Source organism: Maylandia zebra, linkage group LG22, assembly GCF_041146795.1.
Source record: "Maylandia zebra isolate NMK-2024a linkage group LG22, Mzebra_GT3a, whole genome shotgun sequence".
NCBI classification, from domain to species: domain Eukaryota; kingdom Metazoa; phylum Chordata; class Actinopteri; order Cichliformes; family Cichlidae; genus Maylandia; species Maylandia zebra.
Window position 1 is genome coordinate 22,105,770 of NC_135187.1, and position 27,845 is coordinate 22,133,614.

At 40.5% G+C, this 27,845-nt stretch overlaps 1 protein-coding gene and 1 long non-coding RNA gene across 3 annotated transcripts; one reads left to right on the plus strand and one right to left on the minus strand.

Annotated features, from left to right (window-relative positions):
- Positions 1-4,868: 4,868 nt before the first annotated feature.
- LOC101473012 (dynein axonemal heavy chain 3-like) lies at positions 4,869-27,845 on the minus strand. The gene is given in 43 exon segments (XM_076879049.1): positions 4,869-4,937; positions 4,940-5,122; positions 5,223-5,321; positions 5,602-5,800; positions 5,918-5,962; positions 6,661-6,758; positions 6,808-6,972; positions 7,025-7,062; positions 7,795-7,853; positions 7,855-7,940; positions 7,942-8,065; positions 8,152-8,371; positions 8,479-8,556; positions 8,559-8,715; positions 8,789-8,835; positions 8,838-9,128; positions 9,161-9,391; positions 9,583-9,738; positions 9,914-10,025; positions 10,079-10,213; positions 10,308-10,527; positions 10,764-10,865; positions 10,994-11,088; positions 11,904-11,934; positions 12,356-12,468; positions 13,129-13,322; positions 13,409-13,523; positions 13,647-13,803; positions 14,162-14,288; positions 14,523-14,628; positions 14,804-14,995; positions 14,998-15,094; positions 15,259-15,287; positions 15,382-15,563; positions 16,118-16,208; positions 16,370-16,523; positions 25,370-25,451; positions 26,553-26,669; positions 26,781-26,843; positions 27,053-27,214; positions 27,317-27,358; positions 27,526-27,733; positions 27,837-27,845. Coding segments are annotated over 43 exon segments (5,280 nt in total).
- Positions 19,828-21,366, plus strand: LOC105940847 (uncharacterized). 2 transcript variants are annotated; one of them, XR_013095400.1, is made up of 4 exons: positions 19,828-19,841; positions 19,930-20,219; positions 20,354-20,433; positions 20,517-21,364. It is a non-coding gene; the product is annotated as an uncharacterized LOC105940847 (long non-coding RNA). The 2 variants fall into 2 exon arrangements; XR_001167491.2 differs by having other exon boundaries at positions 19,834-20,219; positions 20,517-21,366.

The following is a 27,845-nucleotide window of genomic DNA, read 5'->3' on the forward strand; positions in this document are numbered from 1 at the left end:
CCCAAGAAACGAGGCTCACATAATGCGCTTTTTGTTTCATACTTGTTTTTTGTAAATAATCAGCTTTATGCGTATTCACAACTTCTGGGTTGTGAGAAACTCCCATTTTGCCATTTTGGAAAACCTGTTACTGCAGTTACTGAACAGTTGCCACTGTTTTCAGTAGCCTTGTTATGATTTAATGTACCAGCTCTATGTAACTGTCCGTGTGGCTGATAATGCATTAGCTTGACTTTAAAGTGCAGCGGCATATCCTCTTGATCACCCAGATTTAGGAATAAAGGCAGAACTCATATTATGGATGAATGGAAACCAGTGATATTAAAATGCTATGAGGATTGTTTTTAATACTTGAATGAAAAATCCTCTGCAGTGAATGACTGCTTGAAGTCTAGAAGCCACAGACATTACCAAATGCTGCATTTGTTCCCTTGAGACGTCAGGCTTTTACTGCAGTCGCCTTCAGCTGCTGCTTGTTTGAGTCTTTTCATTCAGTTTTGTATTTAATAGCTAACAAGCTGATCTGCTGGGTAGAGATCAGGTGACTGTCTTTGACGCTGGGCTGTTTTTGCACTATGTTTGGGTCGTTATCCACTATCACTGTGAAGTACTGTCTGATCAGTTTTGTAGCATTCGGTTGAATCTGAGCAGAGTGTCGCCTTGTATGATTCACAATTCGTCCTGCTGCTTCTATCAGCCGTTACATCATCTATAAACACTAATGGCCCATTCGCATGCCATAGCATTGCCTCCACCATGTTTGACAGATGATGATCATCAGCTGTTTCTCTCCTTTTCAATGCTTTTCTTTCCTATCATTCTGGTACAAGTTCGTCTTGGTTTCATCTGTCCAAAGATTTTGTTTTTTCCTTTTGTAGAACTGTACAGGCTTATTTAGGTGTTTTCTATTACACCCTGATCTGAAATTCTTGCACTTGAGTGTAAACAGTGGTTTGCACCTGTGTGTCTCTGTTTCCATCCACAAAGGTGTCTCTTAATTGGAGGCTTAATTGAAGTTGACAGTGATTCAACTACCAACTTGAGACTTTTCTTTACTTGGTTAGAAGTGTGAACTGTTTTTCTTATTCGAGGAAATGATTCTGCGATCATGCACTGGCCTCAGTCGCCTTCAGGCCTTTTGGTCTTCAGTCTTTTTAAAAGTGAATCAGAATGTCGATTTGACCACTGCTAAAGTCTTTGCTGTCTCTCTGATTGCTTTATTTTGGTTTTTCGGCCTAATGATGTGTTCCCTAACTTACTTCAACATCTCTTTGGACCTCATAAAAGCGTCCAGTGAAAACTATCAAATACACTTGGATAAAGGACATGCAGTTGATTCCATCTCAAAATAATGAGGGCACATGTCTCAGTTGGCCATGAAAAAGTTTGTCAGTTAGTTGTCCAGTAACTTTTGTGCCTTGATGTCAAAGCAAAAAAAGTGTCATGTCCAAAAATGTATCGTCCTAAAAAACACAGAGGACAAAGTATTGTCCTTTTAAAAGTCATTAGAAAGGTTGTGGATTATGCTGGAGAACACAGGGGCAATTTACTGTGATGCATTACTTACAGGGATAGCTGCCAAGATGATTTCCTGAGTGGAAAAGCCTAATAAAATAGGTCCATTTTTTCTAAGAATAAAAGGACACTCAGAGAAAAGTGTAGCCAGATCATATAATGTCACTCTGTCCTTTGCTGCACTGTTTATGTGCTTCTGCAGGACAAACTTGGTCTAAAGTACCTTAAAAAAAAACCCTGGTCCTTTTAATTGTTGACTCACTGCCATTCTTGCACAAAAACAAGCTCAGTGCAACAGCCACAGCAGTTCCCCATTTTCAGTGTAATAACACCGTAATAAAATACAGTATTAATTATATATATATATATATATATATATATATATATATATATATATATATAAATAATCATTAAACAGTAGCTTATCTGAAGAAGCAGGAGAGGCTTGCATTTTATCAGCTTTGCATTAACATAATATAATGACTGTGGACTCCAGGGTGCCGTTGCTCATAGACCTGAAGCACAATTTCTGTAGTCTTATTCTGACTGAACGAAGGTGTCACTCTTCTATCAAGCGTAGGAAGAGATGCCTGTGCTTTGACGGTTCACTTTGGTCATTTCATTAAAGGGATGCGATCATATTATTCTCCTGGGGGCTCTTTCTGGTAGACATTTACACATTAGCTTAAGGAGGCCTGTGGTGAGGAGATAACGGCTTTTACAAAGCTGGAATCCTTAATGTTTTGCCTCACTGCAAGAGTTCCCCAAAACACTGCGATTCTTCTGTATTTTTGATAATATACACACTGCAGACCACAGCTGCTGGACATGCGTCATCACTTAAGTTTGGAGCATTTGACACGTCCACCTCCATCAGCTCCATTTGTATTAGACATACATTTAAGGTTGCAATATTTTATGACCTAGGCAATGTGGTGGGTAATGGTGCAGCAGCTGGATTCAGATGTCAGATTATTTATGTTTAAACTCACAAGTGCTGACCACAGGGAACATCAAGCAATGCTGACATAAATACAGCCAGTGAGCACCACTCAGCAGCCACCTGATCTAAAGTTATTGTGTTGGAGTTTGTGAAACTACACCCTGGGGTTTCAAATGCTAAAACAAATCCCTTTGCAAAGGTTTACATGAGCCGGGTCTTTCGTGAAAACATTCAATGGTGATTTGTGGCATCCCGTATGCAGAGAATATGAATCCAATATTGAATTTCAGCATTTCATAATTAGACCATAAATCTGCTGTCATGGGGGAAAATTATTGTCACTTCAGCCAGTTTTCAATCATGGTTGGTGAAGCAGATATTTGGCATCATATTGGGCCTGAGCGGAGATAGATGACCTGCTGTCATGCTTGCACAAACTTGAATCTGCTTGCTAGAAATATATCAACACTAGTGTTTTCTTTCAGAGTTATCTGATGAATGGACACATGAATGTTTGTTATTTGCAGAAAATGTATCTGACTCAAGACGCATTGTGCAAAGGCATTCAGTATTGTGAGTCCCCGTTGCACTTTGTTAAAAATGATACAAACAGTGCTTTTCCTTTGCTGCCATCTAGTGTTTGATTTCAATAAATCCTGCCGCTCATTCAGCCTGATAAGGCGCACTCTTATATTTTGATATTTATGACTGAATGTTTCCTACGCAGATTGTGTGGTGTAGTGGGTTAACAGGTGAAGAGAAAGATGACTCCATTCACTTGTGACAGTTTGATGGCTTTACTAGAAAGAAGTTCATGGTCGGTTTTGAAATGTTTGTTCCTTACGGGTTTAATTTAAACACAGTACTTTCACCGCAGGCATTCTTGGTTCCCGAGAATAGTATTTTTTATACTACTTGTCCAGTTCTGCAGGACTCACCCAGCACTTAGAGGTGCTTTTGTATTTTCCTATTGCGCCATTTAGCTGTTAGCACAAGTTTGTCAGGAGTCTGCACCGTTCCTTCGTTTGAGGAAGGACAGAGTGCAAGCAAGGAGAGGGAGGGATGGGCGGCCTTTGTTTTTGTTGAATTTTTGTTTGGTTGTTTTTTTTGGGGGGGGAGGGGGGGGGGGTCTATTCACTTCTACCATTAACAACTGATTGCATGTCCCCTGTTATCCAAGCTTCATCAAGGTCTTTCTCAGTCAGATTTTTTACTTGGAACATCAAAGGCCTTAACAACCTGATGAAGCGCTCTAAAATATTTTCAGATCTAAACCCAGATATAGTAATTTTTTTTACAAGAAACACTCCTGCAGGATACACATCATTTCAAGCTCAAGTATTCATCAGTTGGGGAGACCTTTCATTCAGCTTTTAACTCTAAAGCCAGAAGAGCAGCTATTTTAATTAGTAAGAAGGTTCATTTTACAGTTTTTAAAATAATAAAGTATAAAAAATGCTAGATTTCTTATATTTGCTGGTAGTGTATTTCATACTCCCATTTTATTAGTAAACATTTATGCTCCAAATTTTAATAACCCAGATTTTACAAATAACCTATTTAGCACTCTTCCTTTTATTGATACCCATTGTTTAATTCTCGCCGGGGACCTAAATTGTGTAATGAACCCAACATCAGACCGCTCCTCACCTCGTATCTTTACTCAGTCCTCTATGTCAAAATCAATCTCGGACTTCATGTCTCAAAATGGGTTTGTAGATAATTCTGGCTCTTAGGCCTAACAAAAAGTCATACTATCATACGCTTATGGCGATCGAATCTGACTCATCAAGTAAAATCAGAACTTTTTGAATCATGGTGGGGAAAGGTGAATCTCCCAATACGTTCAAGTACACCATGTGTTAGGCTACAGCTTGTACCGTTTAAAGTAATAAACAGAGTCCATTTTTCAAAATCTTGTTTATCTAAAATCTTTCCTTCAATTCTAGACCAATGTGACAGATGCCAAACCTCCCCTTGCCATTTAAGCCACATGTTTTTCTTCTGTCCAAGTTTGCACAAATTATCCCCTCTAATTGCCATATTTGGAATTCCAATGACCCCTCTTAATATATCTCCCCAGGAAACAGATCTTGGCTTCCTGTTCCCTTTGAGCTAGGCACAGTATTCCACGTATTTGGAAATCTCCCACGTCTCCATCTGCATCTCTATGGGTTAATACTGTAATAATTTTATTTAATACTGCAATGCTTTTATTTAATGTAGACATAAGATTTAAGTGACCCCCCCCCCCCCCCCCCCCCCCCCCACCCTTATAAATGAAAGAAAAATCTTTTTGTTTTGTTTTTTCTAATTTATTTAATTTTTCTTTAACTTTCTGTTCTTGTGTTGGTATGATGTTTTGCATATTTCAATTTGTAAAAGTTAAAATGGTTGGAGAAATCTAAAGTCATCTAAGATGCATAAAATGTGTATAAGTCCCCCGGCGGGCACTGGTTTTGTAAAGAGGACATACATACATATGTTTTCATGTCAAAACTTGTCCATTTCTCCTGGTTTATGCTTGGGCAAAGAGTCAACCAGAATCTTGGGGAGAGACTCTCCAATGTTCTGCCTGTCCCAGCGTGCCCCCTCCATGAACAGACCTTTGATATAAGCTCCGTCCTCTGGCTTTTCATCCATTTGCGACTCTTCCGTAGTTACCTGGAATACAGCTCAAAGGTGTAAGTATAAAATATCTTTAGATCAATTGGAGTGAATATGACCAAAAACACAGAGGGAAGTTAGAAATAGAAATACATGCCTCAAATTCAAAACTGGTGTAGTCAATGGGGATGTTGTACTTCCTGGCAAAATTCTGAAGCTGGAGAGCCACAAGACGTGTAGGTTGGCCGTTATCTATCTAATTCTGTTATGACAGACAATAAAAAAATAGTCACAGCTAAAATGCAGGACAATAGATCGTTAGTAATAATACATATTCTCAGTGTTTTTGCTTGTACTTTTTCTGCATGCATTTTTTCTGAATATCTGAACAATAACTGAAGACCTAGCAAGCTGCACATAGTATGCTGCTGACCTTCAACTCTTTAGTATGTGCAACACTTATTTTGGCAGTCATATTCCAAAGATGGTCATGGTCTAGGTGACTCACAACAATCATAAATCTTACTTGTAGAAACTGTAGCCTGCATGGCTAACAGATCAGTCATGTAACTCCGCATATGATTGAAAGAAGTGTACGACTTGGCCGCCCACATAGCGGGCACCTTGCCCACCAGCATGCTGTTAAAGATGCTCTTGAGTTCAGTAGACATAGCAATTTGGCCCTTCAAAGCTTTTCTGATTTTTACCAGCGTGACACATACCACATCTGTAAGTCTGACAGGAGGGGAGAGCGATTCAGGGTGAATTGTAAAGAATTTCAACAGATCAGTGAACACAACACATTTGTTTCCCAACTTCATCTACCTGCATGGCATCACAAGTTAATGCTACCTGTTAAATCGGATGACTTCCTGCCTCAAAACAGCGTTCATAATTCTGGGCTGTGGAGAGAATTTAAATGGAAGGTGGTCATGAGATATTTTAGAACCCCAGAGATAATTGCCAAAATGAAGCCTACAAATCCTGACACCTGCTGGTGAAATTGTGGTACTTATTTAGGAACCCACTCACATATATCCTGGTCATGCCCAAAAATCTGCTCATTTTGGAATGACATATTTAAAGTTCTCAATACAGTTTTCCAACAACCATTAACAAAAGACCAACAGCTAGCCATTTTAGGAGTATTACCAAATGGTTTAGCGGGAAACAATAAAAAGTATCTCTTAAGAATCTTGCTTACAGCAGCACTAAAGTGTATTACTATTAAATGGCTGAATCTTGACCCACCTTCATATAATATGTGGATTGATAAAGTAAGAGAAATTTACCAAATGGAGGAAATAACATATGCTCTGCGGATTCAGAGAGAATTGTTTACTGAGCGTTGGCGACCCATACATGCTTTACTGTTTCAATAATTTAGCATAGGTCTGTTTCGTTTTGTTCATTTATGGCTAAGATTGTCACGTGTTATTTAATATTACATAAAGTTTTTGTTTTTTGGTTTTTTTTGGTTGTTTTTGTTGGGTTTTTTTTCCTGTAACTGTCCTACTTGTGAACATTGACCAGTACAAGTTGCAATGTTGTAAATTATAATAAAAATTGAGTAAAAAAAAACTGTGTTCATGGACTCTTCATACTTGACTGGGTATTTATCCATCACCATTTGCATGCCAAAGTCTGTGGGCAGCTTAGACAAGATGTCCTCTGCAAGCTCATCTACTAATTCCTACAACACAAACAGACAAGAGCATGAAGCCTCATGATACCACCCAGGCAGTTGGGTGGTAACCCCCACCCAACTGCCTGCAAAGTGTCAGCAGTACTCCTTCTAAGAGCTGATTGGTCTCTTGATTGTCCTTGGTGATTTCCGCGTTACTGTTAAGTCTGAACACACAGGGATCAGCAGAAATTGGCAGGCTTCAAATGTAGTCTACATAAGTCTGGAATACATAAATATATTGTTTTTGTATTCAACTCTTTATCAGATCGGACTATCATGGACAGACTGGTTCTCCAAGGCTCAAGATAATCTAGATTTAATTACAGACATATATTACATTTGCTAATTAAAAACAAATTAATCCTTCTGTCATGATGTTTTGTTAAGAGTTTGAGTTTTGGCTGCTCCTCTTTTATTTAATTGTTATCCTTCTCATATTTGACATTTTCTCAATGTCAGCTGTGGTTGTTTGTCTCCCCTTGTTGTTTCTGTGTGCATCTCAGTGACATTTACTTTTGTGCTTTTAAACTTTCTTTCTTTGTGTCTAATTGCTGTACTTTGTTTCCCACCTTTTTATTTTCCACCATAGTTGCTTCAACCTGTCTTGTTTTCTGTCACCCCTCATGGTATATCTAGTCCTGTCTCACCACTATAATTTTGTCTGATGAAATACTTCTATGGCTGTATCATTTGTCATGAAGTTAATTAAATAAATGTTAAGTGTTAAGTGTCTTGCACCATGGGTCCTCCCTTAAAACTGCTGGTGACACATAACACCTCTGGGTTAACAATAAAATCTGTGGCTATTGTGTTCTTTTATTAAATGCAACTGTATGTACTTTGGGAATAATGGCCTGATAATATCGATGCTCCATCTAATATCACTGAAAATTATGGATATCTTACAGTGTAGAGTTAACAGATGACAATGTCACAAAAAAGGTCACATAAAAAAAAAAAATCACATTTCCTCATTTGCTGCTGCTCATTTCATTGGTGTTAACTGATAACCTGCTCAGTAAACTGCTATGTTGACTCTCACCTGTAAGGTATGTAAGGGCCTCCAGTGGAACCTCTTCATATTCATTAAGGAACATCTGGAGCATGGAAGAAGGTTAGGCCGAACAGGAGCTTCTGCCAAATGACCTGTTTCTTGGAACCACCAAAAAAGTCCGGGTCAGAGATGGGGATGACTCTGGTATGAGTGCAACAGGTTGGCTTTAATCCCTTTAGGAGGCTTGTTTGTCATTTTCAGCCCATTCTGCAGGATATTGACTGGGAACTTATCAGATGGGTAACTGGTTAACGATAACCTGAGTGGAAAAGCATAAATGTATAATTTTGTTTTTTTATGTTATTGATGCAATAAATTAATAAAAAAAAATGTAGAATCTGCTACTTAAAGCTTGGGTGTGTCTTCTCTGGAGTAAAGGTTTCCTCACAGAGCCGCTCCAAAATGGGCATCCAGCTGGTGGCTCGATGACAGTTCTGCAGTACCACCCAGGTTCCCTCCTTGATGGCTTTGTCAATCATTCGAGCTGCTATGGGTCTCTGCCCTTGAACAAGGGAGATGGTTTGGGTCTTACTGCCCCCCATATCTAGGTCAAATTTCAGCAGACCTAATGACACAAAGCCAGACTTTATTAAAGCCTTTTATGATTCAGATTTATAATAAAAGAGTCTTTGTAGCTCCCTTCCAGGCCAAAAGCAGGGGGTTAATACCGACGGGAGTTAAACACAACAATGCCATTGTCTGTGGAGAACGAGTCCACTGGCAATCTCGCAATTTGCCATGCCCTGAAGCCACCTGGCTACTCTGGGTGTTAGTGAGGGTAAAGTCCTCAGAGCAGGGGATTTTCTTCTCTTTACATACAATATGCCACTGTGCCTGGCATTCTACACGATAATCTACAGTAAAAGCCACAAGGTAAGACAGACAAATATGATACAAACCCGATTAATGCTAAAACTCAGGCACACATGACCATACATCTGAACTAACAGTAAAAATGAGCACATCATATACGTATTTTCACATACCTAATTTCTAGTTGCCTTGCAGCCTCTGTCCACCTATCCTCCTTCCCCCCAGTCCTCCTATTCATTTCTCTGCCTTGATCAGTTTCTGAGAACACAATTCGATGTTGTCCTCCAGTTCGTTCTTCTTTTTAATCATGGCTGACAAGTCATCATTCAGGCTCTGTAGATGGTCTTGCACTTTTTTTTCTTTTTTTTTTAGCTCAGCTCTTTTCACAGCCAGCTTTTCCATCTGCACAACCAGCTCATTCTCAGTCAGCTTCAATCTTTACTTTTTGGGGGCTACAACCTTGGCTACACACTCATAAACCTCCGTTGCCCTGACCCATTTGCAGAGACCCTCTCGGGATTGTGTGAGACATTTTCATTACCTCTCTTAGGAAAGATATTATTCTTTTTGAGTTTGATGGTTTTGGGCCGAGGGTGCTCATCATACATGTCCATGATCAGTTTGCGGTAGAAGACATCAAACGTCTTACAACTATTTCCAGTTATGATAACACCAAGAGACCATACCACAGTGAATAGGAAAAGACCCTGCAACCACATGGCTATCTGCTGGCTGACAATATTCTGTGTGGTTTCTGGTGCACAAATTTCATCTGGTGTTGACAGAAATGTTAAAACAAACACATACACACACAGTGAGAAATATGAATACATTCTGACCAACCAATTATTAATTAGAAGTCATTCTTACTAACCCATCATGCAGGAATACAGTTTGTATAGGCTTTGTGCCAAGTGGATAGGATCTTTGGGACAAAAGGTCAAACCATCAAAGATTATCCACCGTCAATCTTCTGAGGTGGAGATAGGTGGAGATGATCCCTGAAGGAGGTGGCCAGGACACCATCATGGCTGACTGGATCGAAGCAACCATACAATTGATCCATGGCCTAGGGGTTGATGATGCAAAGATTCACTGCAAATTCATCCATGAACTTGGCTAAATGGAGATAATTTGCATAACAATTTAAACAGAGGAACAAAAACATAACATAAATACATTTAATTAATCAATAGCTTGCAATGGGTCAGTCTGAAGCAAAAATGTGGCGGTCAAAGAAACTTGCTGGCAATCACAGTAAAAACTGTGTATACTATAAACTGTGAATATTTGCCATTGTAAAGATCTCCAAGTGCAGGAGTAAGAACTTTATAGACAGAAGTCTTTCCTCCTAAAGGATCCCCTACTATCATGAAGCCATGACACACCAACATCATCTCATACACCTGTATATACAGTAAAATTTATTCTGCAAACATTTATAAATTTGAATCAATACCTGGATGATTTTGCCAATGAACCATGGAACAGGCTGGAGGTTAAGCTTTGCAATGTTGTCACTGAGTGCTTTGAGGAGGAGGTCATAGTCTGGATTTAGAAGGACAACTCCAGGAAATAAATCAGAGATGATGCCGTGCAGGGAGCAGCAGGAGAATGATATGTTAACATGCCCTGATTTATAGCTAACAGACTCAGTCTATCAGTGGACGTGGTACAAAATCTGACACCTGAAACAGTGGCACATCCTGCGCCAGACATTTGGCCATGTTGACATCCATCAGCCCTCTAAGCAACAGCACGCTTGCATTCTCCTAGGGATATTTCAGCTTTAGGTTCCCTGCTGCAGTCAGCACAGATTTCACAGCTCGCATACCGTAGTCGTAGTGATGCTGAGAAGACAGCTGCTCAGAGCACAAACGACAGGTGGCCACAATCTTCTGGGCCAAACTGTCAGTAAAATTTGAATTCAAATTCAAATTCAAATCAAATTCAAATTTTATTTGTCACGTACACAGTCATACACAGTACGATATGTAGTGAAATGCTTGGACAACTGCTCGTGACCTAAAGAAAACAAAAAAGGAAAAGGCTATGAATAAGATAGGAAGGGTTGAATTAGAGGGTTTTTGTTTTGTTTTTTTACCAAACAAGTCTTCTTCTTAAAATAATTTTCAGACCAAAACATTTTGTGGAATATTTTCCCCATGAAGCCCATAGAGAATAGTGAGATTTCACCAATGAGACCATAGTCTGGCGCCATCATAGCCACGGTATGGAAAGAGCCTGGAAGACTAAGACTGCCAGCTCAACATACAGTATATTTTATTCACCTTACTGTTTATATTATATTATGTTAACAGTGTTGTTAGCCTGTATTAACTGTATAACTGTATTAACTGGTCTGATATGTACCTTTAGGTTGTCAGGAAGCTCAGCCCTGCCAGCATAACCAGGGTTCATGGTGATAAAGACAGATAATGAAATGTCCAAAATTAATTGAGTATTTCTCTGCAATTACAAACTTTGTGTATACAATCATGGTATCAAAATAAAGCTAACATTTGTGAAATTTCATCAGATTGATAGACATGACTATAAATTTATGCTACAGTAGGATGTTTTGACAAAGTAGGACGTTTTGTCAGAAAACCGGTTACATTAACTCTGAAGAATTTCTGGTTCTGTTTTGTTTGTTTAGCGGACTTTTGCGCATTTAGGTAACAGCTCTTTTAATCATGGCTTGTTTTCCTTGTGTTTGGTGGTTGTAGAAATGGTTTATATGAGATTTTAGCTGAGATTCAGAGGTTTCTGTGGATACCACACATGTCAGGACTTCTATTTCTGACCCCGTGTTATAACCGATTAAACGTGATCTCCTTCTTTTTGCCCCCGGTACTGGGGCGTGGGGCTTAACAGAATAATTACAAAAGGGAGAACAAAACTAAACATGAGGAACCAAGAACACAAGACTCTTTCAAAATAAAACAGGAAACATGTGGACATGACATGAGCAACATGAAAACACAGAGACAGAAAATACATGACACAGAAGACTGGGACAGACTTACACCAGGGGACACGAAGAGTCTCATAACTAAGCAGACATAAAAGAACCTAAACTATACTGCAATTCAAGGTAATAATAATAATAATAATAATAATAATAGACTTAATATCATTTCATAAATAATCAAAAAATACAAAATAACTAATTAACCCTCAACTTAAGAACAGCACATGAATAGAACACAATATAAACATAAGAAAATAATACAAAAATAATACAAAACGCTGGGTCACAGACCCAGTCCCTGACAGAGAACCTGCTGAGCCACCACAGAGGGCACTTCCACCCGTGACACGCAAAAATCTATATTGTGAGTAGACTTGTAAAGACATTTCTATGTAAATATGTTCGTATAATAACAATATGAAGACGTACTAAAATTGTTAAAAAAAATACTGAAGTGCTGTTCACACTAAATAGAGCAAACACTATTCCCTATTTAGTGATCTATTTAACTTTAAAATTTTCCATCTTCTTTCCCTCTGACATATCAAGGTTGTACATTTCTTCTTGTTGTTTTGATCCCTCTAACACCCCAGGACCCACCTGTAAGCTCGAGGGGGAGAATCTGCTTCTATTTTAGAGGAAGACAGCATTTATACTATATTAGGTTTAAATAGGGTTCGTTTCAATTGTAAACTGGTTCTCATTTGGCACAAACGTATCTCAGTCACGCATTCGTACACACATTTGGCCTAATTCTTTACCTCAACACGATTAAATTAATTCAAACATGCCCAAGCTCCCGACTGAGCAAGTCCTTTTAAGAATTTACTCATGGCCTTGTAGTCCAGACCATCTGATCAATTGAACACCACACACTAGTGTCACAGGTGTATGCTAGAAGGGAAACCCTTCTAAACGGGACGAGCAGCAGGGGATGATCACGGAAACAGAAAGACATGTAATACTCGGTTAAAATAATTAATAAAAATATATACTTTATTTACAGCATAAAGATACCCCGATCAGGGAAAAGAATAATTTTTAAAAAAGACATAAAACTAAGGATAACAAAAGTCCAGTCCTCAGTCCGCGAGCTGAAGCCCCCAAGGGTCCCAATCAGTCTCCGCCACACTTAAGGCCACTAAAAGTCTGCCGAACTCCACCAGTGGGGCCAGGCCAACAGTGTCCTCATGTAGTGTCCTCTGCCACTCTGTTACCGCTAGACACAGGAAAGCAGCGGCAGTCACCCTTCCTAATTTACCGGGGATGTCTTTATGCATTTTAACAAACGGGACTTACCCCGCGAGGGAGGAGCTCCAAACTCCGCTCGCCACTGTTCCATGCCTTAAGCTTTTTAGCTGGCGTCTTGCTACCACCTGGAATAGTCTGCCACCCACGGACCGAAGGCCCTCTCTCCTTCTCCTGCGACTGCGGCCGCGACCTTCTGCCTTCGGCTGGGTCCTCTTTTTATATTTTATAGCATTGCACTTCAAGCTAAAACCATAAGTGACCAAACCAACTGAAAGTTATCTATAGCAGCGATCAGTAAGCTGTGTGATGACCAGACGGGGGGAACTGCCCAGATATTCATAGCCATATTTCAAGCAGGTTGTAATCATCCGCAACATCACTTCTCCATCCTCCCAAAAGTAACGCAACTGAAAAATCCACACAAAGTCATTCAGTGAGGAGATACTGTCCTCTGCAAGTTTTGCCACAACATCTCAAGCTAGGAGAGAAAAAACAAAACAGGTTAAACACAGATAACATATTATGTTAAAACAAAATCTAATACTTTTGATATTTAGAAATTACCATGAACATCAATCGCAGTAAGAGCACCAAGGGTCATCCTTGCCCCTCCAGGGAACTTCCCACGCACCAGGTCTACAATGTCAGCAATCTGGGCATTGCAATTCTCCACATAGGCCTTTGGAAGATGAAACCAATAAAAACAAATGTAAAAGAAGTTTTAAGTTTTAAAGAAACCCACACAGTATCATTTCATAATTGGATTTTTTTTTTCAACTTTTACATTTTTTTAAAGACTGACAGGCAGAGGGTTGGTCTGGATGGCTTCAGACACTTGGCTGGTCTAATATATAGAAGAGGCACAAATAAGAACTTGGCCAGGCCACTGCAACACCCACTTCTTCCGGGGAATCTACATGAAACAAAATTCAGATAAGTTTGAACTCTTGATAAAATAACTGAAAACACTATTTGAATATTTGAATCAGGATGATAGGAGTTATAGTATTCTTTAATCATATTTTACAACCCCTCTATATTTTAGAGGGGTCTATCATATGCTTTCTCTAGATCCACAAAGACTCAGTGCAGCTCCTTCTGACCTTCTCTATACTTCTACATCAACACTCTTAAAGCAAAAAAATAATCTGGCATGAAGTCGCACTGCTGCTCGCTGATCATCACCCATCTTCTTAACCTAGCTTCAACAACTATTTCACATATCTTCTCACTTTATTGTGTTTTAAACATGCCGAACACTTCTGAGCGTTGGGTTCTCCACTTGCAGCAACCATTTATATCACTACGGTCGGGCACCTGGTGTTCACGCGTGACCCCGCCAAATTGTCTGTCGCTCGGGAGGAGTTTGCGACCATGGAGCGCCTGGGCATTGTGCAGTGTTCGACTAGTGCCTGAGCTTCCCCATTACACATGGTGCCTAAATCTGACAGTTGGTAGCGACCTCAAGACAGATACATTAGCATTCCTTATCCTAAAAACAAGATAAAGAGTAAAGTAAGCATTTATTTTGTTAGGAAAAGATTTGATGGGCATACAAGTCAGAGTAGCATAATCGAAGAGGAAGCTGAGATGCCTGGTTGCCTCATCAACCTCGTCTATCAGCTTGTGAATGGTCACATCCCTGGTGTTTTTAATGTACTGGTTAAGAGACAGCAACTCTTCTGAAGTTTCCGGGTGCCTCTGACCATCTTCGTAATTTCCTCATACATTTTACATATCCCAGTGAAAAAAAGGACAGCTGACCAACCATTTTTCCAGCAAACCTTAGAAGTGATCATAATAAAAAGTCACAAAATATGGCCTCTGCACTATGTGAAGTGAAAAACGGCAAAAGTATAACAATGTAAATCAGATATGAAACAGGAATCTATTTTATGCATATGAAATATGTAAAATAGTTAGTAACACAACACATGCTAACACTGTTTTGCTGTATACCTTAGCTTGAGCTGGATAAATCTTCTCCTTGTCAGTTGATATTTTGCCAGTAATCGCCATGTCCTCAGTAAATTCCAGCTTTGCTATGCCTTCAAAACACTTCTTCAGGTGGGGTTGGACACACAGGGGGTATCTGGTCTGTGAAAGAATCTCCAGGAGCTCATCATTAGACGGAAAGAAGAATCTGGAAACACAGTGAACAAAGAAAGCTGAAACAGCCACTTGAGAAGATCCTTAACAGTATTTCTAATATTAGTAAATTGATTAAGTAACTCTTCCATATTTATTTTTCTGTATTAATGTAAGATTTTCCTACAGGCATCTACAGCACTGTAGATGCTTCTGCTTTACGTTAGTTCTATTTTTTTTTTTAAATTTTATTTAGCAAACATAGACTGTCAATGTGTATTTTAGCCTACAAATGGGAGTCAAAATAGCTGAAATATCACTAACACGTAGCCACTAACACACGCGTATCCTTAACCTGGAAAGTGTTATCACACAGAATTCGAAACAAAATTCACGAGATCCAATTACAGAAACTAAAACGCCTTTTGACAGTGTCATAGGGATTATACCGCCTCCGTCATGATATTGTTCCAGTAGCTGTCCACAATGGCAAACTTGCGTCCCTCCTCAGGCATCTGGGCAACGATGTCCTCTGAGCTGAAGATGGGCTCAAGGTAGAGCCACATAGCCTGACACTTCAACATGGCATCTAGTATGTCCTGCATACGTCCTGCAGCTTGTCCTCCCATTGCTATTTAGGAAAGTATCAGTAAGAATAACACAACTGCATTTAAAATGAGCTTTTGTTGTATCTCATAGTCATAGCATTTCTAATGTAGAATTTACCAACGACTAAATTCAGATAAATGTCTTAAAGAATAAATACAAGACTAGAGATGTACATAACTGTAATATTAGCATGGAAGAGCATAAAAATGGAAATTCAGAAAAATATACACTAAAAGGATAAATATATTGTAATTTCGTTGCCTGAGGCTGTGCTTAAGCAGGTCAAGTAATTTTGTTCTTGTTGGAAACAGAGCTTGCATATCACTTACTCAGACCGCTTTTTAAACGGAAGTGCACGCTAATCCCACAGATGTTTGAATTTGAATTTTAGCAGTGCCAGTGCCCCATTATTACATCTAGTACGCATTCAAATACAAATATTAAAATCAAAGTAGAACACCTGCATCCATTATAAAGCAGCAGGAGTGAGCCATCTGCAGAGTTTCATGTTTATGTAATTACACATTAGTCACAGTGGCACTATTTTTGCATGCAAAATGTTGGAACAACATGAACAGTAGTGCTGCTGCTTTATTCTATAAGCAAGGAGGGAATGAAGAAATCATGTCTGCTCCATATCTAGCAAAGCCTGTTCTTTGTTGATATGCTGTATGGAGGAAGAACAACAACAATCGTGCAGCACCCTCTGGCCTTACAGGATAAAGAAAGGTCTATGTTTTAACAGGTACAAAAACTATTTAAGCTACATTACCAAATGAAAAGATAACATGTGTACTTTAAGGGAAGTAAGAATGTAGCCTCTCTGACCTCCAGCTCAGTGACAGCGTCCACCAGGTTGGTAGTGATTTGAGTGAGATTTCTCACATTGTTCTTTATTTCCTCCATGTTCATCAGTTTCTTTTTCTTAAAAGCCAGTATCTCTTTCTGCACATCTTGCAGCCTCTGGTTAAAGCTAAAGACCCTGAAACAGTCAAATGGGGACAGGGCAGTCAGTTTGAATTGTTGGTATTTACATTAAAAAGAAGCTGGGAAAACAGACAGTAAAGCTGCATTTCTTACCTTGTTTGAAGGTGGTCCTCAATCTGTTTTCTGTTTATTTAGACTTGCTCTGCTGTCTTCAAGCTCAGTCACGATCTCTTCTGTAGTTTTTGGGGTGCCTCTGACCATCTTAGTAATTTCCTCACTCTTTTCACATATCCTAGTGAAAAAAAGGACAGCTGACCAACCATTTTCCCACCATAACCTAAAAGCGATAACAGTAAAAAGTAACAAAATATGGCCTCTGCACTATGTGAACTGAAAAACTGCAAAAAAAAAAAAAAAAAAAGTGAAACAATGTAAATTAGATATCTATTTTTTATATATATGAAATATGCAAAATAGCATTTTTTGTGTTACTAGCTAACACTGTTTTGCTGTATACCTTAGCTTGAGCTGGATAAATCTTCTCTGTCAAGGGCACTGTCTCCTTTTCAGAGTTGATATTTTGCCAGTAATCGCCATGTCCTCAGTAAATTCCAGCTTCGCAATGCCTTTAAAACACTTCTTCAGGTGGGGTTGGACACACAGGGGGTCTTTGGTCTGTGGCAGAATCTCCAGGAGCTCATCATTAGACAGAAAGAAGAATCCGGAAACACAGTGAACTGATGACACTGTAATTAATAGATACACTGTTTTTAATTCTTTACAATCAGATGTTGACTTTCCTTCTTTCGTAAGAGAATGCTTTCTTTTTAGATCATATATTTCGATTCTATTGTTCTAATTGTATTAACATATAAATATATTTGATACTTTTTTGTATCCGCAAATTATATTTGTGTCAATTTGTCCATTTTCTTAGCTGCTTATCCAATATAAGGTAAAGGGGTTGCTCAAGCCTGTCCCAACTGTGACAGTACATCCTGGATAGGTGGTCAAAAAAAACCTTGTCAGTTTGTATCAGCAATGCAAAGAAGACATTGTGTACTTTGATGCTATAGTAAGAAAAGAAAGTGCTGGAATGCCACCATACTATGTGTATGAATTGGTTGTCAGAAACCCATCCAAAGGTGCACCTCCTCTTCCTGTTGCTACATATGCCTCTGTAACATACTTCTTGCAGGCCTTTCAAACAGATCTGGTGAGAGCTTTTGTAAATCGGGCCTACAAAAGGCCTGTCATGTTCATGTGTGATGGATCACTAGTACTCCTCTGATCCATTTCCATCACATTCTGCAGAACAAGTTGTGAGGATCTGCTGCAGAAGAACTTTCTCTTGCTCACTGGCAAACATTCATCACAGACATTCAACGTTCCCATTCCCAGTGCGTGAATGGGTGGATGACTGGATATGTAAAGCGCTTTGGGGTCCTTAGGGACTAGTAAAGCGCTATATAAATACAGGCCATTTACCATTTTACCATTTTCTTCATCGGTATTTGAGCCACGTCATGAAAAATGCCAAGGACCTTTGTAAAAAACAGTATGCACATTTACATCAATAATTCTTTGAGAATATAACATTTCTAATTTAAAGGTACTACTAACAGTGATTCCATTTATTTCTTTCCCCAGCATTCCAGAGAACTACAGGCTTGGAATGCATCTATTTGGGCTGCTTGCATGTTGTGCTAACTTAAAAGACATGGATGAGGTTGTCCATAGTGCAGCAGTAGTGTTTCGCAGTCCTTGTAGTGGAAGGAATATAACAAAGCATTACAACAACCTGAAACTCCTTATGCAAAAAAGGGGGACCCTAGATGTGGATGAAAAGACTGTGATTGCTGAGGACTACAAAGTTAACTTATATTTATTAGTAAAGTAATATTAGTAATAAGTGTTTATTTGTCTCTGTCCCATAACAATTCATTACTTTATATTATTAAAAATAACAATGTATTTTTAAAACTCAATAATCTGTTAAAAAAATGAAATAATTATGAAAACATGCTTTCATATGTACATACTTTAATGAATTTAACATTGCATGAAAGTAAGAATTTTATTTTATTTTTTTTGCTTTGTGATATTACTGATTATATATAAGTTTTACAGACTGATGTTCAGAACGCCCCCTTGAAGACCCATTTCCAGGAAATTGTTGACAGTGCAACACTGGACTGTGAGGGTGAACGAAACCTCTTTTATGCCGAAATGTATTTCAGGTCTGGTAAATCACCTTCTACCACATGCAACTTTGTGGTCAGCACTGATGCTCGGTACATTTTATTTTTTGTATTATTTTTATAACTTGTCATTTATAAATAACTGTAAAAGTGACAACTCAGTAAAGATTTGTCAGTCAGTAGCTTTTGTTTGTTACTTATATTTCTGAAGTATTTGGATGCTCCTCAGGGGATCTTGGACGTCATGGTACTGATCCTGATTAACTCCATGGTGACATTCAGCAATCCAAGAACCAGGTATCATGAAGAGAAGAATAAGTGTAAAAGAAACAGAAATTGTAGATAAAATTGAAATACATAGATTGTTTAACTCACTAATCAGAATGTTTTTTTGTATGTAATTTGTATAGTATATTTTTTTTTCTCTCATTTCTTTTCTAAATGTACTTGTATATTGTTCACATGTTGAAATAAATTACCAATCAATCAATCAATCAATCACTATGTACTATTACATTACATCATTTTACACAAGACAACAGAAGCCAGCGAATCATGGAGAAAAGCCAGTAGGATATGAAAAGAATCCGTATCCAGAGAAGGAGACTGACACGGCTTGATGACTTTGTTGACATATATCAAAAAATGCACGATGCCCTCCTTCTTGAATATGCAAACATGAAAATATCAAGAAAGTATGAACAATTTCCTGTTACTAAAAATGATATTTTATACAAATAGAGCAACATAGTCAGAACCAGTGAAAATATTTGCCTATGTACAGAAACAACTGGTGATGGAATCTGTAAGCATTAAAAGTATGTCTGTATACTCAACAGGCATGGAGAAATGGAAAGACAAACACAGTCTGAGTGACCCAGGGTCCGTGAGCAGTTGTGGACTTGTATAATATCTTATATGTATGGTTGCTGCTATGCTGCTGTCCCTGTTTCCATGCTTACATGTATAGGCAGGTGTTTGTGTGTGGGTGCGGCTGTATCCGGTAGGCCGGGCTACAGGCACCTTCAGGCCTGGTGGGTGTGGCCCTGCCAGGTGGCTGGCCACACCTGAAGATGATGCCACGCACCTGCAGTTGATCAGCCTTGTCAGGGGAGCTATTTAAGGGTGTGATTGAGCTCCTACTGATGTGCGATTGTTGTGTGAGACGGCATGTCAGTTGTCTTACTGAGCAAAGTCTTTTGAGTGTATGCAAGCTGTAGTTGTGTATCCTGACAGCTGCCTCTGTTATTTCCCCCCCAGGCGGAGCATGGAAACGAGAGGGCAGCAAGCACGGGGTGTGCGGACACACGGGAGCTGAAAATACAGAGCACGGACTTCGGGTGTAGAAAGACACGACAAGGGAGTCAGGGGAGCGCACGGGGATCTATTGTGTAATATTCACAGCACTGTCAATAAACGCACTGTTTTCTGCACCAGAGTCCTGCATTGTGGGTCCTGATTTCCCCACATCCCCACGGTCTGCCAGCCATGACAGTGTGTACGTGTCACCATTAGTGACAGGCTTGCCACTGAAAAAAGAGAAAACTGAGGTATGTTTTAATGTTCCGTTAATTTCAAGAATTAAATGACAACCGGACTTTCAATTCTTTAAGCTCACAATTATCCTTTCGTCGTTCTATAAAATAAACAAAAGAAGTCATTCAAAAATGTTATTTGTTAACAGAGAAAGACACGACTCCCACGGTTCCTGTCAAAACCTTGGAACAGGAACAGCTCAAACAACATGATATTGTCTAAAACCAGGTATTTTACGTTTATTTTATGTCTACCGTTGTGTGTTATTATCGTACATGAGTCTGATTATTGTCACATGTCTGTCTTTGTAGGCTGAAAGCCAGGAACAAGTAGCTGTTTGCCAGAAAACTGCAACATACATGGCTAAGAAAGCGTCAGTCACATTTTGGAAAGGAGATTTCAGTGCCTTCGAAATGGCTGCAATTGTGAATGCTGCTAATTGAACTCTTTCTCACATGGGCAGACTTACAAAGGCACTATTTGCCACTGGTGGATGTAATATCAAAGCAGAGAGCAATGTCTTCTTTGCCAAAAATGGCAAATTAAAGACAGGACAAGTAGCGGTAAGCAGGGAAACTACCTTGCATGACGCTTATTCATTTGGTAGGCCCATGTCTGCAGAATGACCCAACAGTGCGCATGATATCCACTGCTAAAGTAAAATAAAATGATAAATTAGTCCACAAAAAGTAGCAGTCATTAAATAGATTCAAACTATGTTTTTTTTTTTTTTCAGCTGTTATGATTTCTAATCAAACACACCCCACAAATATTATGTGTAATATATCAGCATTAAAGTGTTTTACAAGAACAAGAGTAAATGAGACAAGTATGAATTTCTGAATTTTGTTTAACATCACAAATAAAATGCATTTCAATTATTGGACTTTATTTATGTAATCATGTAAAATCTGGAGATATTTTGTTGTTGTTGCATGATGTACTTTTTTTTTTTTTTTTTAATTACATTTAAAACCATTGTAATCTATTACGGTACAATGAATGTTCTCAGAAGAATGAGTTTTTGAACTCATAACAAATTACTCTTCTGTTGTTGACTCACAGCTCACATATTCGTGGAAACACCATGAAACAGAAGTTGTCTTTGTGGTCCTGTCTCAAATTAGAGGTAACGACTTCATCATATGTCACAGTGAGCTCCTGTCCCTTAGACCACACAGCTGGCTTGTAGGAGATGTATGTACTCCTAGTATTAAAAACAAAACAAAATCTTCAATTAATTCAATACAAAATATTACATAGAGTGCACTATACAGGTCATCGGATGTTCAAGATGGGCTTTACGTCTACCAACAACTGCTCACACTGCCAAACCAATTCACCGGACAATTATATCCACGCTCTTTGGTTCTGTCCACCAGTTCAGAAGTTTTGGCGCGAGATATGTGAAGACTTATCGAAGTGTCTGAAATGTAACATTCCAACTTCCCCCTTAGTGTGTTTGTTGGGCAGCTTAGATAATGTCACTTCAGAAAAGAATATCTCCCATATGGTTTTCACTGCCCTATGCATAGCCAAGAAAACAGTCCTCATGAACAGGAAAAATAAAAATAATCTTAATTCTAACCAATATAGAAATTATCTATTAGATTACATTAGTCTTGATACAGCCTCTGCCACCACATCAGATCAATTGCTCTGGGCTCCTTTGATCAGCTCCATCACCTAGTGGGGGTGGGAGGTCATAGTTTGGTCCCGCCTTCACTGTTGTGATTGGTGTGGGGGTAGGGACAGGCTTAGGGCGTCGGGGGGTTCCCCGGAGGCATCTTCCTTGGGGGGCTCAACCCGGGGTAGCGGTCATGCCCGGTTGGGGGCTCTGTTGGCTCTCAGGTGACTGTTTCCTCGCGGCTGCGTGCAGCGGGGCTAGGGGAGGGTCTGTGCTGATGGACGTGGGTTACTGACCTGGTAGCCTGGCTTCCCCTGGGTGGGTCCGGGATGGGTGTGAGGTTCTGGGGGAGCTCCGTCTCTGGGCTGGGGCCCGGGCCGGGCCTCGGGGGCTTGGGTCCTGGTTGGTGTGTTGCCGGGGTTGTGGGCGGGTGGGTGCAAGGGGGCCCAGCCCTAGGAGGAGGGTGCCACCGGTGCATCGAGCCACCTGGGGGGGCTCTTCAACTGGTGGGGGAGATTGTCACATCTTGCAGGAGCTTTCCTCTCCTCAGGAGCTCCCTCTGCAGGAGGGGGAGATACAGGAGAGGTGGAGGAAGATCTCAGCCTGGGTGTTTATTGTCTTATGTAGTCTGGAAGATGAGTGGATGGTGGGGTGGGTGCAGTTTTCTCTGTGGTGGGGTTGGGTGGACTGTCCCGGGCTCTGTGGGGCCGGGCGGCGCTGCTGCACTGGGCCCCGGTCTGGATGGGCCTGGGCCCCCTTTCCCTGGCGGGTCGCGGAGTATGGGGGTGCCTACTGGGGTCAGCGGGGGAGCTGGCCCCAGGGAGGGGTCACCTGCCCCTCCCTTCCTTCCCTCCCCATCTCCAGCTGCCTCCCTCTTCCTGCTCCACCACAACCACCCACACATGCAGGACCTTGGAGTAGGGGTATGTCACCAGGGTGCAGAGGAGGCTACCCCCCCCCTCTGTCCCCTTCTGGCTGCCTCTGCCTCAATTTTATCCCACAACTTAGACATTCACATTACTCACACTCTCATTACACATACATATAGGATCTTGGGGGTGGGCACGATACACGGAATCCAAAGTACCATCAGGGTGTACACCCCACCCCTGGCGTCGTTGCCCACCTCTCAAGGTTAAATACACTTAGACATTGAGGGCTAGCAGGAGGGACCATGCGCTTACCTGCTGCTCTCTGGCAGGTAGCTCCATGCCCTCCTGGGTTTTCAATGCACCTTAGAACACACATGCATCAACACTACAATGAGCGGGTGGAGGGAGGTTTGGAGTCTTCTCTCACCCCCGTTCTCTGCGACCTGCTGGAGCGGGGGGGCTAGGAGGAGGAGTTGGCCGTCCGACTGCGGTCTGGAGTGTGGGGCCTCCCTGCTGCTGCGGAGTCGGGGCGGTCTGCCTCTCCCCACCGCAGGGAAAAGGGTAACACCACCTGGGTCTGGGTGCAGTTCCCCCTCCAGGGGCAAGGGTACCTAGACCCGGTTTGTAGAGTACGCTTGGGGAGTGTGATCGTGTGTACAGCGTCTCTTTATGTCTGTCTCCACGTTGGTTGAGTGTGGAGTAAGTGCATATGAAGCATGAGGGTGGGAATGGATGTTTGTATCTGTGTGTGCCTGTATGTCTGTGTCTATATGTCAGGTTGGGTGTCAGGCGCCACCTCTCTGGGGACATCTCAGGCCCTCCAAGGTTTGGAGGCCTATCTCCCCCTACCACCACTTCCCCTGCCAGTGGCGGACTCCCTCAGACATCGGTGCGTTGGTGGTTCTTTGTGTCCGGGGATGGGCGTCCAGGTACACACCGGCTCACTCCTTGGCGGCCGCTTATCGGGGCCTGGAGCCTGGGGCTCGCTCGGGCCACTTCGGAGGTGGGGTGCCCCCGGCCTCTCGGCCTGGGGCTCGGTCACTCAGGCACAGCTGGCTGCTAGCGGAGCTCACGGGCACGTCACTGCAAGTCCCCCTGGCTTCTGCTCCGCGGCTGCTGAGTGAGCCCTCATCTGGGACTCTCCTCAGCTCTTTCTGGGACAGTGGCGTGGCTGCCCCTCTGTTGGTCTTCCTTGGTCTCTTGTGTCCTGGGGGCCTCTGGATGTCTGGAGTTTTGATCTCCTCCATACCTGCTTTTTATTTTGTGATCTTTGGAGCGATAGAAATCATCAGGAGGCAAAGTTTGTCCAAGGTAAATTTTTATTTCATATATTAGAGATTTCTGATTTTGGAAATTTTGTAATGTCTTTAAATAAATGGAAAAAGTATTTCTGCAGATTTGTTATGAATTTCTAATGTGTCACAGGTGAACTTTGACAACTACAAAGCCATTGTATCATTTGTACACATTGGAAATATACACCGGAAGTCTGGTTAGTACTAGCAACATTTTTGTTACACTAATTTTTTTTTTCCATTAACAGTGTTCATAATTTATGTAATTTTAAAAACTAGATCTATCACAGTACAATGACAGCTCTCTGTATTTGGTCGATCCTTCAAGAAAGTCTTTGGAGCAGGAAGAGTCTGACCGGGTAGCCCAAAGATTCTGGTAATTATGCATTATTTACGTCTTTATTATTATAACAAAATATTAGGTATTCTGTGATGTCATTAGAAAAGTGGCAGGACCAAGGGCCTTTATCTAAAGGTGCTTTCGAACTGCGTGACACAGACTGCCCTCTAACATAATTTTTTTTTTAAATTTGTAGCTTAATAAACTGCACTAAAGATGAATAAAGAATTGTTAGAAAACAGTCATCTTACATGAATTACAAAGGATTAGTATCTGAATAGGGCATTCACCTGTTTATGGAGGACATCTGTTTCTATATTTGAACATATGGTTGGAGATGAAAGGGTAATAAAATCCATGGTTATCAGTTATTTAAACAAGTATTTCCAAACTAGACACAAGCAATTTCCAAAAATAAAAATACCCTTACAATGCTTAAGGAGAAAGACATTAGCACAATTTGTAGATTTAAAAGAACATATGTATTTTAACTTCATGTAACATAATATAGATCACAGGGCATTCTCACACAGCTTCAAAAACATGTTGAGATTCATTCATGTGTCTGTCTGATTCATGAAAAAGAAGAGAAGGATCATTTTGTGTGTAACTTTTATCATGCAACAGAAACTGTACCTGCTGTACTGATATTTTCACTTTAATTCTATTTTTGTTTGTTTGTTTGTAATGGACGCATTCCCAAAGAAACCTGAAATTACATTTTGACAACTAAAAAAGAGATGGCCAGGCACAAAGGACATTGCCGCAGACAATACTTGAGGCCTCAGGTGTGTAACATCTTTAAGTTTCATTTATTTATTCGTGTCAAACTGCTGAACACTAACATATATGTATATTTTTCCATGTATTAGTATTCAACAGTGACAACTGTGTTATGTGTGCAACAGTGAAACCACCCAATCCAGGACCCTCCATCACTGACTGGGTACAATGTTTTAAAAATAGTTTTGTTGTCTAGGATGACATATTTGCTTCTGATTCAAATTATTTTATTTATGTACTTATTTACTTTATGTCTTTATGAAAACTCATGTATTTGTTGTTCACAGATTCAGTGTGATAACTGTAACCGCTGGTTCCATTCTGAATGCCTGGACATGGAAAAGGCACAGCTCATCAATACACAGAACAGAGTGGAAGTGTATGCTTTGTCTAACCTAAGTCCACATAAGCCACTGACTTGTTTATTTGTGTCAGTCATTATTGGTGTTTTGAGGAACACATGTGCAAAATACATTATTGATAACATTCTTCCTTTGAGCACATTATTTAAAGGTAAGGTAACCATGCAGGTAGGAGTTATGCATACAGGAATTAACATACACATGCTAATTTCTACAGATTACAATGGCTTATATTTCAGTGTTCTAGATAGAAATCCCAGAGGACTGCTAAATGGTCTAACCTGAAATACAACAGACATACAAAGGTATTGATGGAATCCCAAAAGGTGGCACTGTAAGCGATCCCTGAAAAGGAGTCTGACATGGGCCTTACAGAGTGGACAGGGTTGAAACATGAGTCAGCACCTACAATTGGATTTGCCTGGGCACATACTGCAGCTCTATGCCAGCGTAAAGCTACACTACAGTTATTAAGTGTGGACATTAGCATACAAGTTTCAGTGACAGGCTGCCTGTTTTGAGGCAGTCTGTTAAATTGGCAATACTCACTTTTGAATCAGTTCGTCTCTTGTACTTTGGCACTGTCTCTGGACAAACTTCAAACTCAGATGGTAGGAGGGGGAGGTTGGAGGAGAAAAAGGTCCTCCAGCTTGATAAACCTCAAGGAAGAAAAGCTGAAAGGAGATCAAAGATAATGACTTGCATTTCACACTTTAAAAGTTACACTTTTAATTGGTTCAGTCAGTTAATTAATACAACCTAGTACAGAAATTCAGCTTCACACCACAATACTCATGCTGTTTCTCTTTGTATCTGGCATAACATTTTAGCTTTACATCTTAGAAACTGAGCTGAATTAGCTGTGGGGGAGGCATGAGGTTGTTTCCTGTGCGCTCAGTATGACAATTTACAAGTGAAATACTTCACTGAAAATATCCCATGCACTGCAAGTAAAACAGCATAATCTAAGTGAACAGGAAGAACACATTACCTGCTTAGCCACACCTCCTGCAGTAGGAGCATAATATGAGTGACAGCAAAGAGATGCTGTCTTTGCCACAACTTAACATCCCTGTAGCTGGTTGCCCTGGACACTGCACGAAAAAACCTCCTGGGGAAAAAGCTGAGGGACACTGCATATGGATAATCGATGACGTTCAAATGGGTCCATGAGAATGTAGTTCACTGGTCAAATGATCATGAAAGAATCATTAGTTTTTGTCTGTTTAATTATAGAACAAATGCTAACAGTGGAGATGTGTGCAATCACTAAGGATTACTATCACTGTTTAGTACCTACGCTTTTCAAGCTGAAGTAATAATCTCTTTTGACTTCCTCTTCCATGGCAGCACTCAACTCTGGAGGGGTTTACTATCCTTAGTGTTGGGAGACAGCAGCTGCACGATGTTGATCATCTGCTGGCAGGGCTGGAGGGCCAACACTGAGCTGGGAACAGTGTTGATGTAGTATATTTACCTCTGTGACAGCAAAGTCAAGGTCATACATGTGTTTAAAAAAAGGGGTTTAAATCAGCGTCTGACTAATTACACACTAAATTAAGTGATACTTGCTTCCAGGTCTGTGTCATTAGGTTCTGCCTGAGTGGCCCTGATCATCTTCTCTTGCTCAAGCATTGTGTCCAGCTGCTCTTCAGGACTCATAGGTCGCCTGCTGGGTCTGGGCAAGCTTCTAGACCTGGACCTGAAATGATACATGAGGAGATGCATCCCTATGAAAGGGTGAGTGAATTAGATCAAGTGTTTTACGAAGAAGAACACCTTAAAGTTAAGTTACTGATGTCATTTGTTTGCTTAAATGTATAATTACCTGCTCCTTGGGGTTATTGCTTTTCTCTTTCCAGGTGGTGTTAGTGCTAAAAGCCTCATTAAGATCAAAAATATATGCTGAAGTGAAGTTTCTCAGGCAAGTCTTAAGAAGTACTAAATTATCAGATAGCAAATCAAAGAATACTGCAGTCTCACATCGCTTTACAAAGCCTTCCCTTTTTAATCCCACAGCGAGACAAGCTCAAAAGGATACAAGACCCCGCTGGTTTTGCCAAGGATTGATGGAGAGTGTGTCGTCTGCGCTGGAGCTGATTAATTTTCAGATCCTTAGCCCAGGGCCTGTAGTTGTTTCCAATGGACTCACTGGGGGTTCGGTAGTGACGCTGCTCTTTAAATGGAACTGCCAGCGTCCATGATTTGATCTGGAGAATGGTTTGGTATTCGCTGTGCCTTAAGACGATCTGAGTTCAAATAAAAGGTTAAAAGGTGGCACAAGGATTTTTGCTTCTAACTCCAGACAATTACTTAACTGACTTTTCTAAAGCACTAGTTCATATGCGGCACCGTAAACAT